General features: G+C 40.9%; 1 protein-coding gene across 3 annotated transcripts in view; it reads left to right on the top strand.

Annotated features, from left to right (window-relative positions):
• LOC115364828 (protein mono-ADP-ribosyltransferase PARP14-like) overlaps positions 1-18,237 on the top strand; it is a 32,298-nt gene extending 14,061 nt beyond the window's left edge. Inside the window, exons 11-23 of one of the 3 annotated variants that reach the window (XM_030059456.1) lie at positions 752-988; positions 2,239-2,460; positions 4,639-4,765; positions 6,421-6,570; positions 7,322-7,384; positions 7,480-7,665; positions 8,566-8,769; positions 9,538-9,656; positions 9,871-10,106; positions 11,696-11,967; positions 12,074-12,213; positions 16,487-16,661; positions 16,996-18,237. In XM_030059456.1, coding sequence (XP_029915316.1) covers positions 752-988; positions 2,239-2,460; positions 4,639-4,765; positions 6,421-6,570; positions 7,322-7,384; positions 7,480-7,665; positions 8,566-8,769; positions 9,538-9,656; positions 9,871-10,106; positions 11,696-11,967; positions 12,074-12,213; positions 16,487-16,661; positions 16,996-17,276 — 2,412 coding nt within the window. In that variant the 3' untranslated portion in view covers positions 17,277-18,237. Of the gene's footprint in view, positions 1-751; positions 989-2,238; positions 2,461-4,638; positions 4,766-6,420; positions 6,571-7,321; positions 7,385-7,479; positions 7,666-8,565; positions 8,770-9,537; positions 9,657-9,870; positions 10,107-11,695; positions 11,968-12,067; positions 12,214-16,486; positions 16,662-16,995 lie in introns of all 3 variants that reach the window. The other 2 variants (XM_030059455.1, XM_030059457.1) reach the window with 2 other exon arrangements.
• Positions 18,238-19,251: the final 1,014 nt, after the last annotated feature.

Genomic DNA, 19,251 nt, shown 5'->3' with positions numbered 1-19,251 from the left:
GTGTTGTCCCCCAGGTTTTTTTTTTTTTTTTTTCTTCTGTGGTTTAAATTGTTTACATAGTATTTTTCTACATTCCTTGTTTACAGTGTTTACATTGCTCTTGGTACTGTTATCTGTATATACTGTTTATTGTGTAAATTGTGCTTCGTATCTTGCTATCCTCTTTGCTGCTGTGATGCGTGAAATTTCCCCACCGTGGGACTAATAAAGGAATATCTTATCTTATCTTATCTTATCTCTTATATCACAAGCCCATGGCTTATGGTTTCCAGAACAGGCTTAGGCAATATTATCCATTTAAGTCAGAATTTTAATAGTGGTTTAATGTAGATGTTTTGGAGTCCAAATGACACCCCAGACTGCTGACTGACCACAAGAGGTAACTGGACTGTTACAGTTTTTGAGACCATCCCTGACTGTAGTTTTTAGATTTTTTTTCTACAGACTGAGAGAGGTTTATCTGTTTTCACCAGCACTATATTGGCTTGATTTCCATGTTCTGTGCACAGCAGCTGAATAGATTTGATCCTTCATTAAGCATTGAACATCAGGAATGATGTCAGCATCAGGACGTCCAGCATTCCTGCCAGGCTGCTGTTTTCTAATCAGTAAAATGCACTTGGCATCTTGGCATGTGGCATCTTCTGTAGGCTGATCACTTTAATCCATAACACTGCATGTAATATCTTGGCCTGTTTGTGTCTCTGTTTGTGGACGTCACAAACTCATCGTATGACCCTTTGACCTCCAGACCGATGTCATCGTCAACACCATCGCGGAGAACCTGAACCTGAATCAAGGGGCTGTTTCCAAGGCGATCCTGGCGGCAGCGGGGCCAGGACTCCAGTCGGCAGTCAGGCAGGAAGCCAGGGCAGCCATGTTGCAGTACGGCGATGTTGTCGTCACCGACGGCTTCAACCTGAAGAGTCAGAAGGTCTTTCATGCAGTTTGCCCTTTCTGGGACAACGGAACTGGCCAGGCAAAGGAGGTGAGTGGTTTCATTATTAGACTGGAAATGGTTTTATCATGGAGTAAATCACAGGTGCCTCAAGTTAACTTACAGTAAGCCATTTCTGGTGACTCAAATTACACTGAAATTGTCCCACATTTTGCTGAGGACCCACTGGAAGCCCCTCAGCACCCCACTTTGAGATGACTGTCCAGAGACTTAAACTTAACTATTATAATCAAACCACGGACGCAAATTGTCCTTTTTTTTTTTTTTTTCAAAACTAAAGTAATGTATATCGATTGGTACTATATGTCATGCCTGTTCCACATATAAGGAGCCACAAATACAATTTGCACCCAGACGCCTTGGGCTTGTCTTCACAGACTTAGACCTAGGCCAGTTTCTGGGTTTGGTGTCCAAACTGAACTTCTCCCCACCCGGATTTTTTTGTTTTGTTGTCTGAAGCAGCTGAAATCCCAACCAATTCATGAACATGAATTTAATTTGTAGATTACATTTCTTGACTGCTGTGTTTAAAAGACATTTTCACAGCAAGTTAGAAGATTTGAACCAACAGCCTTCCAGGTGCAAGCAGATTTATCTTACTTCTAGGCAGGGCTGGGCAGTATGGCCAAAGAGTTTATCAGGATTAAATTTATGCTATTATATCAGTCGATACCAGTAATTATCTTGATATACATCAAGTAATCATTAGGTCACATTTAAAGACTACTTTTTTTTTTAAACCTTTTTATCTTTTTTACAGATTAAAATCTGAAGAAACCAGAATGCTTTCATTATCATTATGCTAATCTCCATTAGCCAACTAATACAGTAATATAGTGTGGAGGTGCTAATGTGTGTGTTGTGTGTCTCCTCACCTGTGATTGGGCTTGCAATCAGACTGCTCTCCATTCATTCATTCATTCATTCATTCATTCATTCTTTCAGCTTTTATTTAAATCTCACTGCTGTGTCCATTTGGAGCAGTAATATGCAAACTATTGACCACAGTGTCTCTGGTTGTAGAAAATTGCTAATATTTATTTTAGCAGTTTTTACAGAGCAATACAGAGCTGTATCATCTGCATAAAGGAACACTTTATATTCTTGCTGCATGATTGTGTGTGTTACACGGAAATCACAGAATATAGTTGTGTTTTAAACATATTTAACATTTTTCAGTGATTTGAATAAAGTGCATGGTGATAATTACTGTTATTTATAGTTTCATTGCCCAGGCCTCAGTTATCCTCAGTTTCCTCCTTGTCTTCTCTTTACGTCAGGAATTAATAACGGTCATCAGATTTTGCCTGACAGAGGCTGAGAAGCACCGAATGGCATCAGTGTCTTTCCCAGCCATCGGCACAGGCAACCTGAGCTTCCCCAGAGAGCTGGTGTCCAGAGTCCTGCTGGGCGAGATCCAGGCCTTCAGCAGCAGAAGAAATCCCCAACACCTGAGAGAGGTGGCAGTCGTTGTGCACCCCAGCGACAGCCAGACTGTGGACGTGAGTGTCCGCTTTGTTCAAGGCAGAAGATTTTGTTTATGACAGTCACGCTTTGGTGACACCACAGCACAGCTTGCTAGCAGTAGACCATGGGGTGATAGCTACAAAATCTGCATCTAAATCAGTTTTCTTGGTGCACGTCTTGAATCTGAACATCATCATAACATGGCAACAACATCAAAGTTATTATAGTTAAAACTAAACTAAAAACTGAAACACTTCAGTTAATGGAAATAAAACTAGCCTTTTGAAGACAAATTGCTAACTAACTGAAATGATTTTGTGATCTTACAACATTAACTAAAGATCCAATATGAGGGTCCAAGGACAGAGGATGTTGTATTTCCTGTAAAGCCCTTTGAGACGAATTTGTAATTTGTGATTCTGGGCTATATAAATAAATACAATTGAATTGAATTGAAAGAAAAATCAAAGTGTGTATCAAAAAGGTGTTTAGTTTTGCTGTTTGTCAATATGACAGGGAGTCACTGCCTTCACAACATGAAGACCTAAACCAGTGTTTCCCAACCGGGGGTACGCGTACCCCTAGGGGTACGCGAGCACATTGCAGGGGGTACGTGAAAACATAGGCGGAAATCCCGGGGGTGTCGGGGGGACAAGACCCCTCCATCCATAAATTTTGAATAATATAGTAATATTCAATGAAAGTGCAATGCAAGCGGTGCTAATTATAAATGTAAAATAGTGGGTTTTTAAGTGTTTAAAAGTTATGACCCCCCCATGCCTTAAAGTGGTTTGGTCCGCATCCTGCTCCTGGCAGAGCGGCAGCTCGGTAACTTTCAGTCAGTCCGTCAGCCTGAGAGGCAGCAGCATGATGAGAACTAGCAAGAAAACCTCCTCAAGTGAAAGCCAGTGAGTCATTTATCACACCACTTGTTCACCAAGCACAAGGCTGGAATATGAAAAGTGATATTTTTCCCCTGCTTGGTCCAAAACCTGCCTCCTTCAGCTCACTGTTTAAGCTAATAGCTAATGATTGTTTCCAAGCTGAAGCGAGTGCAGGACAGTGAGGGAGAGAGAGGACAGACCACAGGAGGAGCAAATACTGAGCTTTTTATTCTTTCAAAAAGTCTGTCAGGATATTAATGTCAGAAATAGTTCATATTTTACTGATATTTTGAGTTTGTCTCTAGATAGATATCTATTTTTTTGCATTTTAAACTGCATTATTTTGTAGCATAGTTTCATGTCATTTTCTTATTTGATCTAAAAGGGACAGTGTACAGCTCAAACATTGTAGCGACTGTATGTCACTATTTGATGCCATATCTTGCTTTGTTTTTTGTTGACACTACAATAAATTTTTTTGAAGAATAGTTTGATGTAGTTGGATTATTCAAGGTATTTCCTGTAGTTTTAGAGCTTATTTTGAGTTTCTAGTTCTTGTAAAGCTACTTTGACAGACTGTAGTGGAAATAGAACAGTGAGTAAAGAAATTAGGATTATTGCTTTTAATAGCATTATTTAAAACCTATGAACATGCTGAGGGCTCAGCACTTAATGGCAAATTTCAAAGGAGCATAAGAGAGTTCAGAGAGAGATGTACAATCGTGCCAGACAGCAATTACTCTCTGAAATTTTGCTGTTTACCCCCCCGCCCCCCGTAGCCACGTATGAGTGAGGGGGTACTCGTGGTCTGACAAAAAGGCTCAGGGGGTACACAAGACAAAAAAGGTTGGGAAACACTGACCTAAACTGACAAACCGCAGCCAGATTAGAATAAAACAAATAACTCCCACTGACACTGACAGCAAGAACAACTCAGCTCCAACTCAACATTTTCAAACAAGAACAGAGCAACAAACCCGCTGTGGACACTCAACTGGACTGAAAACAAACATAAAAAAAACAAATCAAAAATAAAAATTAATGACAATGACCTATGAAAAATACAGAGCTATAATAACTCTGAACAGCATGGTGTTTTTGGAAGACAGAGGTGTGAAACTTTGGCTTGGCAGGTAATGTTATTGCTTGTGTGCAAGAGATAAACTGCGATCACCTGGATCCACGTTCACCACAGAGGGCAAATCGCCCGCACAGCTTTTTTAGAGAAGAAGAACGTGACCATTTCGCAATGAAGTTGGTCCAGTTATCGTCAGCGGAGGCTTTGGTCGTCTACCAGTTGGAGATAATTTCCTTCCTCCTGTTTGTCAGTGTTTTACCAGGGAGTTCAGAGGTCAGGCCCATGGACACGTCCAACATGAAGCCAGCAGTTTTGACCAATCACCACGCAGACATCCGCGGCCACAGCAGCAGCAGCAGCAGCCACAGCAGTCCTCAGGTAAGAAGATGCCTCCCAGGTGCCTTTTTCTCTGCCCTGCGGCTCCACATGTGCTGCCTGTGCTGCCACAGAGCTTCATCAAGGCGGCTGAGTTTATCTGGTTCCACGTGTTCAAGTGGTCAGATTAGTGGGATTAAATAAGATCTGCATTTAGAAATTGAGAAAAACGAGAAAAAAGTCATGAGTACTAGACTGTGTGCCTGATGACGCCAGTCGCAAAAGAACTACAGTTTCCATCCTATGTTTCAGGAGCGTTCTCAGCATCACGGCTCGGTGCATACCACTGGCCACTGAGCACTGCGTCTGAACGGTGACGGAGCGAGCAGGATGGCGGCACTGCAGCGTTTTGTAGCGGACTGTAATCCCCGCTTGGCCGTTCACAGCTGTTCTGCTGTTTATCGGTTTCCAGGGTCTCAAAGCTGAAAACAGTGGATCAGAGTTACAGGCTGACAGTCTTCATTTCTTAACCCTATAAAGCCATTCGTATCATATATGATACACATTTTTAATTCCGTTTTTCGTTTTCAGTTTAATCAATACTTGACCAAAATACTGTTGTATACCTTTGAACACTTCCCCTGTTCACCCTGGACCATACCATTGGCACTTCAAGTACATATCATATATCATACAACAGAAAGGTCATGTAATAACATATTTTTTGGGTTTATATATATATATATATATATATATATGTGTGTGTGTGTGTGTGTGTGTGTGTGTGTGTGTGTGTGTGTGTGTGTGTATATATATATATATATATATTTATATATATTTTGTTATAGGACTAAATAAAGGGTTCAATTTCAAAAAAATGGAATTTTCTGCCAATTCTTTTATAGTTCAGGCTTTATAGGGTTAAGGACAGTCTTTAGCCAGCTAGTAATCTATCTTAACCAGTGTTGACTAGTGTTTTTTTTTTTTTTTTACAACTCTTTTTGTTGGGTTTTCAGAGTTAAACACATATACAGAATTGAAAATAGAAAAAGAGGAATACAGAAATAAGTAATACAGACAAAAAGAACATCCACAACAAATACATGAAAGAGTAAACAAACAAAACAAAGCAAAACAAAAAAAGACAAATCATTTTCCAGCATTTGTTGCTTCACAAAGAAAGCCTATGGATGTGACTTAAGTCTCAGAATCAGAGAGTTTTTTCTCACAAATTTGTGACTTTATAATCTTAAAATTTTTTATTTTTTCCCTCCTAAATTTATGACTTCAGTCTTAAAATTTCAGTTTTTCCTTGCAAATTTGTGACTCTGTAATCTCGGAGTTTCAGAATCAGAATCTCGAGTTTTTTCTCATAAATTTGTGGGGTTTTTTCTTGTAAGTTTACAACTTAAATATCAAAAACTTGGTGAGTTTTTGTCTCAGAATATTTCCCCCGCATTTTTTTTCTTCCCTACAATGGCCCTAATACGCTGTTGTAAACCTCTGCGCCTGGAGGGCTGATCATATTCAACAGCGTAGAACAACCTTTTATTCTCATATGGCGTAAAACTTCAGATTATCTTGCCTATGTGGCATAAAACTTAAGATAATTAACTAAAGGATAAATCAGAATAATAGCCCTAAAAAGACAATATGTTTTTTTTGTAATATAATGTAAGCTGTTTGTGTGTGTGTGTGTGTGTGTGTGTGTGTGTTAGCCTCCTTTGGCCCCGTGTCATCGCTCTCCCTCGGCGTGTACCAGATGAAGATGGGGCAGCTCACGTTGGAGGTGTCGTCTGGGGACATCACCAAGGAGACCAGTGATGCAATCGTCAACTCCTCCAATCAGGACTTCAGCCTCAGGATAGGTAAATCTGCTTTTCCTGTCACTGACACTTTTTGTTGCCTTGTGATCAGCAAACACACCAAGGTTTCGTTTGGCCTTTTTCATTAGTTTTTATTTTTATTTCATCTTGACTTTTTTGTCTTCAACTTCAGTTTTGTTTTAATTTGTTTTCTGTATAGCAGGTTTGCTAATTTAGTTTAGTTTTTAGTTTTTGAAAATACTTTTCAGTGTTAGTTTCAGTCTTTTTTCATAATCTGGGCTGTTTGTCAGGGGCGAGATTCAAAAAGGTCGGAGAAGAACTTCATAACAAAACAAAAAAAACATCATACTATTTTGAAAAATGTATTCACAACCAAATAATCAGACAAAGACAACTAAAGACATTTTCTCTATCATTTGGATGTGTTTTAGTTTGCATTATTGTTTTTTTTTTTTTTTTGTTTGTTTTGTAAAGCCTTTCTCATTTTTATTTCAGGTATCAAAAATATTTTTTCACACCTAGTTTTCTTTCATTTGTTACATTTGTTAACTGTAATAACCTTGAAACATACGTGGCTTGAATTGAATTGAATTGAATTGTTATTATTGTTGTAAAGTAGAAATTTGGTTTTGACACAATAATCATTTGTATTTTATTAATATTTAACTCTTGATACAGGGGAAGTTATTTTTACTTTACTTTCTTAAAAATCACAGCATCACCCGCTTGGGGATCAATAAAGCTTTCAGGTTTCTGACCGTGCAGCGTGAACATGACTGTTTTTCTCGCTCAGGTGTATCGAAGGCCATTTTAGACGCGGCCGGATCAAACGTGCAGCAGGAGGTGTCGCGGATCGGTAGGTGCTCAGTTTGTTCCAGAGAGGCTCAGTGTGCTGACGTGAAAGCTGTGCACCAGGACGCTCAGTGTTTTCTGCTTGGTCGCTCTCTGCAGTCAACGCTCCCGGCTACCAGCAGAGGGCGATGATTCTGACGACGGCCGGCCTGCTGCCCAGCGGGGCCATCATCCACGTTGTGGGACACAAAGATCCCGTCAAGATCAAGGAAGTGGTTTACTCGGTGCTCAAGTTATCCGAGCAGAACACGTTCTCCTCCGTCTCCTTCCCGGCGCTCGGAACAGGTCTGTGCCAAGCGACAAGCGACACAGCGAACACTTATTTCTTAATAATTCGATCATGACGGCTGAGCTCTTGTGTGGATTGGATTGATACCGGTGTGTCAGTCTCCTCAAACATTTTGCTCTGTCCTCCTGCTGTGTTTGTCTGTGTATTTTCCACTGTTTGATTTGTTCATTTTGTTGTTTCACTTTTTTGTAGCCATTACCAGGCAGCACACATTTCTTGGATGTGACACAAGTGCATCTCAGTGGTAAAAACAGCTCTAAAGAATACTTGTTATGCTGCTAAGTTAGCGTGACAGTGGCTGTTGCGGCAGATACCTGCGCCGGCCCAGGTGAAAATCAATTTGTAAATGAGGTGTCGCATATTTAACTCCCTCTCATCACACACAGCCGTCTGCGAGCTGGCTGTGAGAAAGGAAGAGAAAGCCAAAACCATCGTTGGCAGAAATCAGCGAAGAGCTAACCACGTACAGCAGCAGCTTCCAGAGATGTTTTGATCATTAATTAATCTTTTTTCAACGTAAACAAGCATAGGCTGCCTTGCCAAAGGGGTAGTTTTGGCACTGCTTTTGAGAATGAGACTGCAGATGAACGGAAGGCAGCAGTGGTGCCAACATGGCATAACTGGTAAAATATATATATATAAATTTATGGCTAGGGAAAATGCCACCAGCAGCTCTGGAAGTAAATGGTCGTCGCTGCTGTGACGTCGCCTACGGGTTTCTCCACTGTCTTTTCAAAGTTTTGAATTTCCTGAAATATTTACTAGGTAATAAGTTAGATATACTCGACTGGAAGTACTGTTTTTGTTTTTCTTTTCTGTCCATTCCCAACATCCATCCTCATGTCACCACTGTCTTCATCATCATCGTCATCATCATCATCTTGTCTACCCGTCAGGCCAGGGAGGGGCGAGCCCCTCGGCGGTGGCGGACGCCATGATCGACGCCGTGGTGGACTTTGTGAGGAAGAAGCCGCAGAGCTGCGTCCGCACAGTCAAGATCCTGATCTTCCAGACCAACATGATGAAGGAGTTTCACAGGAGCATGAGGAGGAGAGAGGGAGAGGAGGTGGAGGAGAAGAGCATCTTCACTAAGGTCAAAGGTAGCTTCCATTTTTTCTATTTATAAATTCTATATCAAGGTGACAGGCTGTTACGTACCTAAAAAATACATGAAATCTAAATGTATTCATTGCTCCCTTATTCTAAACCCTCTTCACCCAGGAACAATCTGGACTATTTCACTGGACGTAATTTTTTTTTTTTTTTTTTTAAAAGATTGATTTATGTTTTATGATTTATTGATTTATGTACCGTTCCTCAAGCTGAGCGTTGATCCCTTGAACTCTGATTTATCCTTGAATTTTCCCTGAAGTAGCCCCAAATTTGGTTGCATGCCTTTGGTAAAAATAGATTTTGCAAGAATGTAAAAGCAAAAACAAACATCTTGATTATTTGTTTTTTCCAAGTGAAAAAAACTGTTTTTGAAGCTGCTTCATCATTCTGCTACTATTTACACACAAATTTGTTTCACCTGCTGAAATATCGTATTTTTCAGACTCTGAGCGTGAATTGGACGGGTCAACAACAGCTTCTGTTTGTAAAATGCCTTCACTTAATGTCTTGAAATGTCCTCACATGACCTCCACTTCTTAAGCGGTGACATCATCCTGCACTAGTGGCTGTAAATTAAACTTGGAACCAATAAAACCTTCACAAACCTTAAAACAACCTCTCTCATCCACCTGTCCTTTCAAAATAAAAGTGTGTTTCTCCCCCAAAGTGCTATCCTGTTGGTCTGCACGTGTGAATGATCCTTCCCTGCGCTGGGTTGATGAGCTTTTTTTCTCCCCCTAATCCTCCTGTGTTAGACGCTTTCACTTCCCTCTTCGAGGGAGCCAGTGAGGAGCGACCCACCCGAAGCCACTTGTATTTGGAGCGGGAGGAGTTTGAACCTGCTGTGTTCCAGCTGTGTGCAGAGAGCAAACAGGTGAAGACACTTTAAAACCACAATCAGTAGTCAGTTATATATAAGACATTAGTTAATGATGACCGAACCATGAACAAAACATGAATAAATCATTACTTAATGATTTGTTAGTAAATGATGTATTTGGCCGGGCAGCGTTACATTCACTCCCTGATCAGTGGAGCTTTTCACGTTTCACCAGGTGTCTTGTGTCTCCCTGCTTTTCTCCCTGCAGGTTGTGAGTCAGGCCAAGCAGCGGATTAAGGACCTGATCGTGTCCGAGCAGGCGGAGAAGACCATAACGGACCCGTTCATCAATGAGCTGTCGCAGAGCGACATGGAGGAGCTGAAGGCCCTGCAGAGGAAGCTGACAGTCAGCATCCGACTGGAGAAGAGGCGGGGCGACCAGGAGCCCTTCATCCAGCTGGAGGGTCTGACCAGGGACGTGTTCATTGCTGAATCAGCTATAAGGTCAGCACACAATAATGGGAAAGTAAATAATGAGAAGTTTATAATGGCAGTTTTTTTCTGTATACAAGGGAGGCAGTGATATTCAACATAAAGTGCTGGGAAATAATTTTTAATGGGGACTTAGTATTTTTTTTGTCTTTTTGGTGCTGTTGAAGGAGATATTTTTGAAATAAAAATGTCATCCTGCCCCAGAGTCCTATTTTGCTACTTTCCCTTTGGTGTCAGGGTGCTCCCTGCCAAAATTCATACGTGTATGACTAATTATGCAACTGTAGTACCCTTAATGTTTGCATTTACAGTATTTCGCCAGAAATAAAACTGAACATCTTCTTTATAAACTTGGCCTGAGGTATAGGCCAACAGAAATGATAGCCAAAAAAAGGTAGATGCAGAAAACATCCTGAGGGCTGGATCCGGCTCCCAGCCGAAAATAAAAGTTTCCTCCTCTGCATCCCAGAAACAGGCAAAAACTCTGTAAAAAGTGTCAGTAATCTGTCAACAACGGGGTTAAAACCAGTCAGATAGCCTGATGTCGCTAATTGTAGTGGGTCTTTAGACCACGGTGGAAACTCAGACAGCAAACCTTTTAGTTCCTTGGAAAGTTACCTGGTCATGCTTAACCTGGGTAATTTTGGTGGAAAACCGGCTTTTTACTTTGCAACCTTCCTCCATCTCTCTTCTCCATCGGAGTTGTCTGCTGTTCTTTTTAGCTGCCGGTATTTCTGTCTCCACGGTGCTAAAGTCTCAGGGCAGACCTCAGGACAGCGTTTGCTCCTAACACTGGCAGCTCACTCCCACAACCGTGCGTTTTTTTGCCCTACACCTGATGACAACGCAGGAGTGGAGACTGCTGCACTGCCTCAATATGCATGTGATTGACTATTGTATTTCCAGGTCTTCTTTCTTTCTTCTTCTTCTTCTACTTCCGAGGAAATCATACTTCCCATGGATGAAAACTCACCAAACTTTGCACAAAGGTCCAGTCCCATGCCAGATTACCTCAGCTGCAAACTCAAGCCAGTAGTCCTGATGGTGGCGCTATAGCAAGCCTTTAAAGTTCAAAACTTTGAAAATTCATAACAAATCAACCATATGTGCTACAGCTTTGCAACTTTCATCAAACTGTAGCCCCAATACTGAAGAAACTTTTGTGCACTCAAACCTATTGCAAATTATGAAGTCCATCACTGTTTTTTTCAAAAACTGTAAAACTTCTTAAACATATCTCCTCCCACAATTTTTGCTCAATTGACACCAAACTTGCTACAGAGCATCTTCAGACTGTCCTACATAAATGTTGTTTCTCAGATTTTTGATTTATCAAAAATTGAGCCTACAGTGCATCAAAATGTTTGACTGTAAACGCTACTGTAAACATATACCTGCAAAGCCTTGCTAAATAAATCTTCAATGTTCAGCAGTGGTTTCCCTGATTGCATAAATGAAGGGGAAACTAAACAGATTTAAGGGTGTGGTCGATACGGATCTTTTGATCAGTCCTTCAAATTTTGATTTTTTCAGGGACGCACCTAAAAAAGAACTACTAGATGTCAAGGTTTGCCTTTAAATTTGGTTTTGTCGACTGTCAGGGACATCATCCGGAAGGTGGAGAGGACGGAGAACATGAAGCGGAGGGCCTTTCTGCTGAGTGCACTGGTGCAGTGGCAGTATCAAGACCAGCAGGGGGTGCTGCAGCCCTTCGACATCTACACCAACTGCACCCTCGAGGAGGCCCTGGAGAAAAAAAGCCCTGTGAAAATCAAGATTAACAACAAAGAATTCACTGCTGATCTAAAGCGCAAAAAAGCTGTGTCAGCAGGAGGACGCACTCAGGTGGAACTAATTAGAAAAGACCTGAAAGGTGAGTGAATGTGATCGCATTTTTATTTATCATTTAGTAAACTAATTCTGTCATATTCTGTCATATTTTGACATATTGGTAGATACTCGAATATTTTCAGTTGCAGATGATGTCGCTCTGCCTGCTCAGTGGGAGGATATGAAAGGCGTTCCCCTGAAGAGGTGCACGTTGACCCCGACATCCCAGGAGTACAAGGACGTGGAACAGGAACTTAAAAGGACCGGTCTTACTCCAAACATCATCAGCGTATGTTCATGAATGTATCTTCACATCCTCGAAAACGTTTTTATGTTTTTAACCCTCAAAGTCTGCAACTGATCTTTACACTCTTACGCTTCCTTTCCGGCTGGCGTTAACCTGGAGATCAGAGAGCAATCAGATAGAGTTTGACCACGTAAAAATACAACAAGAAACACACCCAAGATGCATTGCGAACAGATTGTGATCCAGTCAACTAAACCACCTCTGGAGATGGTCAGGCATTGTGACCTTATGGGATAGAAAATTAAATCCATTGCCAATCTACATCCTATAAATACATAGGTTGAATGTGAGGGGTTGATGTGACATGAGCCATATCATGTGGCTGTATTGCAATTGCATCTCAAATGTGGCAGTTGGAAATGAATACTAGTTAAATAATATCAACATTCAAACTGAATATAAGACATATGTTAATACCAGGTGGAAAAGGGATCTTAAAATCCTTCGAGTTCCTTACTGTCCTCAATCTGTGTATTTTCACACCTGGAAATCATGAGTTGATGTTTGCATTCAGCACCACATTAGTTTAACTTCACACAATCAAAATCAGGAGTCTGTGTTCACACTCAAAATGTGCATGTGCACATGGCCTTTTGGGCATTAACATGAAAAGAGTGTGTAACAGTGTTGCACACTGTCAAGTGAAATCAGGGTTATTCATATAGCCCTTAAAAATATACCAGCGATTTTGAATGTTTTGCCTCTTTATGCGGGGATGCTACAGATTTCACAACACAGAATCAAAATGTGAGTTTCTGGTTGAAGCAGCTGCCTTATAATGTTCTGCTTCTGCGACAAACAAAGTCCTCAACATTCAGAAACCACACAGCTGATAATTGGCTGTGGAAAGCAAAAAGTTTCCCCTGGGACTATTTTCCCTGGTGGAGGAGGAGGAGGAGTGTTTCAGTTTGAAAAAGTTCTGAAAACCCAACAGTGCTGCTGCTTTTAGGAAAACTCATGTGGAGGACTTTATTGGGCTGATGGAAAACTGGATTGAAGAAAGTGTGAAGGCTCTGAAAGTTCATGTTCATATCGTAGTGGAATGAATGGAAACCAGCGGCTGGAGGAAAGGGAGGAGTTACCGGGGGGTGCATGTCTGACCTCTGAAAAGTAAGAACAGAGCAATGCAACCGAGAGCAATGCAATATGTAGTCTGTGTGCATGTAGAGTGCAGTTAGGTTGCTAGGCAACGTTCACAGAAATGCCGGTTAGAGAGCAGATTTTGTGTTTAGTGAAGCACTTACTCTGGGCCAATTTGTGCCAAAACGGTAACTCCTACCAGAAAACCGAGCAGACGCTGAGTGCCACAAGGGGTTCCTGAAGCACTGTGTGTGTTTTGTGCTCCAAGGGTGTAAAATGTGGACATGAGAGCGACGTAATTAACAGTGAAAAACAGAAACGGCTCTGTTCTCCTGAAAAATAACATTGAACCCTATTGGGGAAAACAAAGGGCCATGTTGTCTTTAGAGGCTCGCCGTTCAAATTATGTTGGTCTCACGGTAAAAGTAGATGCGTCGTGTGAGAGAGGACATAAATCTCTACTACTTTGGAAAAAATGACGTGCGTGCCTCAAACTATGTGCCTGTGAGGGCGATTTAAGTTTTATTTTTTTGGATAATCCTCACTCCAGCTCCCCACTCTGTAAGTTAGAGCCCCACTCTAGCCGCAGAAGTTCAACATGGGAAGGAGTGTCTTTGAGGCCAAACCTCAAAAGACTGAAGGAATGCCACGGTACTGTTTTGAAAAAAAAAGTGTTGCTATTAAGCATTATTTAATATTATGTAATAATGCGATTATACAACTATTTTGAATTACCTTACCAACAAAATAAAACGTATCATCAAAATGTATTCATACTGTGAGTATTTCGCTCTCAAAATATAAAAGTTTTTGCTAGCATCTTCTCCTTTTCAGCGGAAAACATGAGATGTGAAGTTAACTAGTCCTTGTCAGCCAGCCAACATGGGCTTTAGGCTATCATGTTTTCTAGACATCGTGATTTCCCAAAACTGAATAAATACCACAGATAGCAACATAAAACTGTTTTCCTAGCTCAATCATGTTGTTACTAGAATATCCGCTGGATAAAATATTTTAAATGGACTGATAGTCATACTCCTGCCGACTTCTCAGTCATTTTTAATCTAACAGGTGCCGTGACAACGACTAAGCAGCACAGCTGATCTTTATCTACAACCAACTTATATTAACAGTTATATTTAAATACGGGCTACTGCTTTCCAGTGTCGGCGCCACAACAAACATCTGTCTTTTCATAAACTCACTGGCAGATGTTTTATTTCAGCTGGGGGTGTGTCACTCCAATTTAACGTCAGCTCCGATTAATGTGGCTAAGCAGCAAAAGTAATGACAGTAAGCAGTAACATTAAGGCTGAACAGAGTTATATAAATTCAACCCCACCTTTCGGGGGCTTTTGCTAATCACCTTTTCAGGCTGTTATCAATTTACCTCTGAAATAAAGACGACAGTTTTCACAGATGTGTTGGTTTATTAAATGTTCATTTCAATGTACAGATGCAAACAAATTGACAGATTAATTAAATCAATGGCCTAGGAAACTCATAAAGAATAAACAAATTAATAATGATTAATAGGCTGATTAATAACTGACAACATTAACACATTAATAACAAGAACAAAGTTATAGCCGCACATCTCCGTGGAAAATCTGACAGGTACTGTCCGTGGTGCTGACTCCGCATTTCATTCTCTGTTATAGAAATTAAAGCTCCATAAAATTCACGGAGGATCTTGTTTAGCTCTTCTTTCCTTACAGGTGAGAAATCAGCTGTTTGCCTGGTGTTTGTCAGGTAGTCTTATAGACATTTGACGGCCCAAGACGTTGACCGGGCCGTACCGGCTTCATTTCCTGACCTCTCCAGCTGATCCAACTCTTCACTCGTCACTCTCGCGTATCTCTCCTTTTTCTCTTCTGTCTTGTCTTACTCATTCAGCCATTTATCCAAACTTAGGTCGCCAAATAAATCAAAACTGCCAACAAAACGGTCCATTATGCAGACTAACAAAGCTGACAGCGGCTTTTGATGCGGGTTTCAGTGGAACGTTTCGTGTTGCCATGGAAACCACACAGACTTAGGCAATAATATTGCCGGGCAGCGGGCGGAGTAATATTTTCAGTGATCTTTTTTTTTTTTTTCTCTTTTTTTTTTTTTTGAGCTCGGCTAGCCGAGCTCAATTGCTCATTTGAGCACATTCTAAACGTCTGATTGACCAATCAGATTGCTCAGTCGGATCTACGTGTTGTATAATACAAGTTTGATCCTGCTGAGTTTTACTTTCAGTTGTCTTGAATAATTCTTTCAGACTTGTAGTACCTCCATCTTGAATTAAATCAGTTGTGGTTGGTTCTTTTGTCAGTTTAGGTTTTTTTTGTTATGTTTTTTTTTTTTTTTGTTGTTTTGTTTTTTTTTACTTTTTATTGGTAAAACACCAAACAGGCTTGCCAAAATTATTATATTACCTCTGATTGGTAGAGCTGACTTTGTGATCTTGGCTTTTGTAATGTAATTGCCACTGAAATGAGAAGAGTGATCATTGGCAGTGTTGGGCAATGCCATTGCCACTGAAACTAATGTTACCTATTGAGAACGGTAATGCCTTACAGCCAGCCTATTACTCAGTACCCACGTGGAGTTGAGTCGAGGTCAGCTGGACTGAGTGTAGGTTCCTGAAGATGTTTCACTTCTTGTTCGAGAAGCTTCTTCAGTTCTGACAAACTAGAGGGGAGTCCCAGCTGCTTCACCTGTCCTCTCTCTATCCCTCTCTCAACCCTTCCGGTTGAGGCAGATGGCCGCCCACCCAGAGCCAGGTTCTGCTAGAGGTTTTTGGCCCTGTTAAAAGGGTTTTTGTCCTCACCACTGTCACCCTGAGCTACTCCCGGGGGAGATTTTGGCCATGGATTCGGCCGATATCTGTTGGTTTTCTGCGCCTTGAGATAACTTCTGTTATGATTTGACACTATACAAATAAAATTAGAATTGAAATGAATTTGATTGTCAGTGCTCCTCCCTGTTGTGACAGTCAGGATTCAGACACCTTCTATCTCCAGCCTACAACACTGTGCTGTCATTTGTTTGTATGGCAGTTACCCCAAACACTGCCTGCCCTCAAGCTGCACAGATAGAGCAAACAAAAGTTGTATTTATTTATTCATTTTTTATTTTTTTTTTTTATCTCCGACAAAAAATGGCAGCCTGTTTGTTGTGTTTACAGATTGAACGGATCCAAAACAAGACACTCTGGCAGAGCTACCAGCTCTTCAAGAAAAACATGGAGGAGAAGAACAAACACAAAAACAACGAGAAGCAGCTCTTTCATGGAACTGGCTCCAACTCCATCGACCTCATCAACAATCAAGGCTTCAACCGCAGCTACGCAGGAACACACGGTAACCACAGCCTGGCATGCTTGTATTGGGGCTTTTTACATTTTCTAGTTTGCGATGAAGTCTCGTGATGGCACTACCTGGTGAGCAGAGCCTTCAAGAAATGGCCGTGAGCTGGCAAAGTCACATTTATTAGGGGGCTGCTCACTGTTCTGCTCACTTGTGCCGGATCGGTATTTTGGGTTCTCCACGTGCTTTTAGTCGCACTAACAATTTCTTTATCTTGATCTTCTATATGTTTTCTTTTTTTGGCCAACCTGTCAGATTTGGCTAATGAGGCTAATGAGTTCTATTTGAATGCCGCTGTGTTAACTCAGTACTCCCTCTGTTTCTGCAGCCGCCATGTACGGCAACGGGTCTTACTTTGCTCTGACTGCCAGCTACTCGCACGGCTATGCCCAGCTCGACGCTCAAGGGCACCGGCGCATGTACCTGGCCAGGGTGCTGGTCGGAGAATTCACTCAGGGGAAAAGGGGCCTGATCACCCCGCCCGCCAAAGGCTCGGGGAATGCTGCTGACCTGTACGACAGCGTCACCGATAACGCCGCCAACCCATCCATGTTCATCGTCTTCAATGACATCCAGGCTTACCCAGAGTACCTTATCACATATACGTGAAGTCCCATGGTGCAGCTGCTGGAGATGTCTGTGGTGGTGGTGGGAGGTGCTGGTGCTGGTGGGCGCCAGCAAGCATGCAGTTTAATTCACATACTAATCACAAAATACAGTAGATATGATAAAATTACAATGGCATTTTAGGGCCATTGTGGGGGAATAAAAATTACAGAGCCAAGAAAAAACAAGAAAAAAACTCAGATAAAAAACTTCAAAAAGAAAAAAAGAAAGAAAAAAACTCGCAAAATTAATGAGGAAAAAGAACCTTGGAAATTTAGAGATTATAAAGTCACAAATTGATTTGAGAATAAAGTGGCAAATTAATGAGAAACAACACCTCTCAAATATATGCCAAAAAAATTGATATTTTTTTTCTCTTAAATTTGTCACTCTATAATTTCCAAGTTTTTAGTTTTTTTTCTCATGAATCTCAGAAATTTGAATTCCCTCTCACCCCCTCAGTCCTTATAATGGCCCTAATGCGCCACCATACAAAATAATGGTAATTTTTTAAAAGAAATTTTGTGGAAACTGGGGTCAGAAAAAATATATTCAAATTTCAAAACATCATTTTATGTGTGTATGTGTTTGTTTTTTCTAAAGATTTCCTAAATATGATATAAACTCAATATGTTTGTTCTTACAGCTGAGTATCATGCTGTGAATTATCTGAAAATATTGCAGAAACATGTTAACATCTTGACTTGTTGTTTTCCTCAGTGGTTGTTTACTTGTATCAGCGGACAGCCTGCTGCCTCTCAGCATTTCTCATTTAAATCAATGGTTAATGCTAGCTGTGGCTAATAACTACTGCAAGCCAATGGGTGACTGTAGCTTGTAGCTAGCAGTACTCGTTGGTTTCAATGGGGAATGCTAACAGGACTGGTGTAGGCTGAGACTGCGACTCTTTCCCACAGTTATTACGGAAACTGTACAACTACTTACCAATAAATGTAATAAAAATATTATGCTGCAGACTTTTTTATTTAACCCAAACACAAACATTAGTGGATGACATCAAACATTGTGAAAATATGAGACATAGCGTGCCACTGTGTTGTGAAAATGATATAAAACCTTTGAATTTTTTTTTCTTCCAATTAAAGAAATAAAGGAGAAACCATTACTGGAAGTGATGTACTGTAGGTTTTAAAACTCTACTCTGAAATTATTTTTTACTTTAATGTTACCATGTTGTCACACTCAAAATGAACTCAGGAGAGTTCATCAGATTTCATGCTGAAAGATTGCAGGATTTTCCTTGCTGTTAAACTCAGAAATGGATCATTTGTGACACGAGGACAAGTTTAGTTTTTCAGATTTATTAGGAAATATTTAATTAAATAAATAAATAAATAAATAAACAGGTGTGATAATTGAAAACATGATTTGCACATGTCAAGCTCGTGCGTTATGACGGTTGGTCTGTTCTGAAAGGAGAATGGACAGAGCTGCACTTTTCCTCCTTTGCCTCCCAGTGTGTTGGCGTCTGGTTGGAGGGAGAAGATCCTGATGGCTGAGATGGAGTCATCATTTCTGTCGAGGAAACCAGCTGCTCCCTCTCTTCATTCCTTGAGACACGGAAGGTGCTCAAGTGTCCCATCTGGAGATGATTTTTAAAGGAACACTCCAATGTTTTGGACAAAATCCCCTTTTCCTGACATCTCCAGACAGAGACCAGATGTTGGACACCATGTCCACCTCTGGACGTCCAGTGGTTCAGTTCCTATGGGTAGCATTTCCTGTTAGCTCAGCATAAAGACTTGAAGTCTATGGGAGTCGTTAGCCTGGCTCAGTCAAAGTGATAAAATAAACCTTACAGCAGCTCTGAAGGTGTCTGATTCACAAAGTGGATCAAGTGGATTTGAAACACATGCCAGTGAATTTTGGAAAACAAACAAACGCGAGTGGTTAATTGGTTAATTATTGGTGGATCTTCCTCTACCTTCACCAGCGCGCCGAACACTGTGTTAGACTG

This window comes from Myripristis murdjan, chromosome 9 (assembly GCF_902150065.1).
Source record: "Myripristis murdjan chromosome 9, fMyrMur1.1, whole genome shotgun sequence".
In the NCBI taxonomy this organism is placed as follows: domain Eukaryota; kingdom Metazoa; phylum Chordata; class Actinopteri; order Holocentriformes; family Holocentridae; genus Myripristis; species Myripristis murdjan.
The sequence above is the reverse complement of the archived record's forward strand: the minus strand, read 5'-3'. Positions and strand labels throughout refer to the sequence as shown.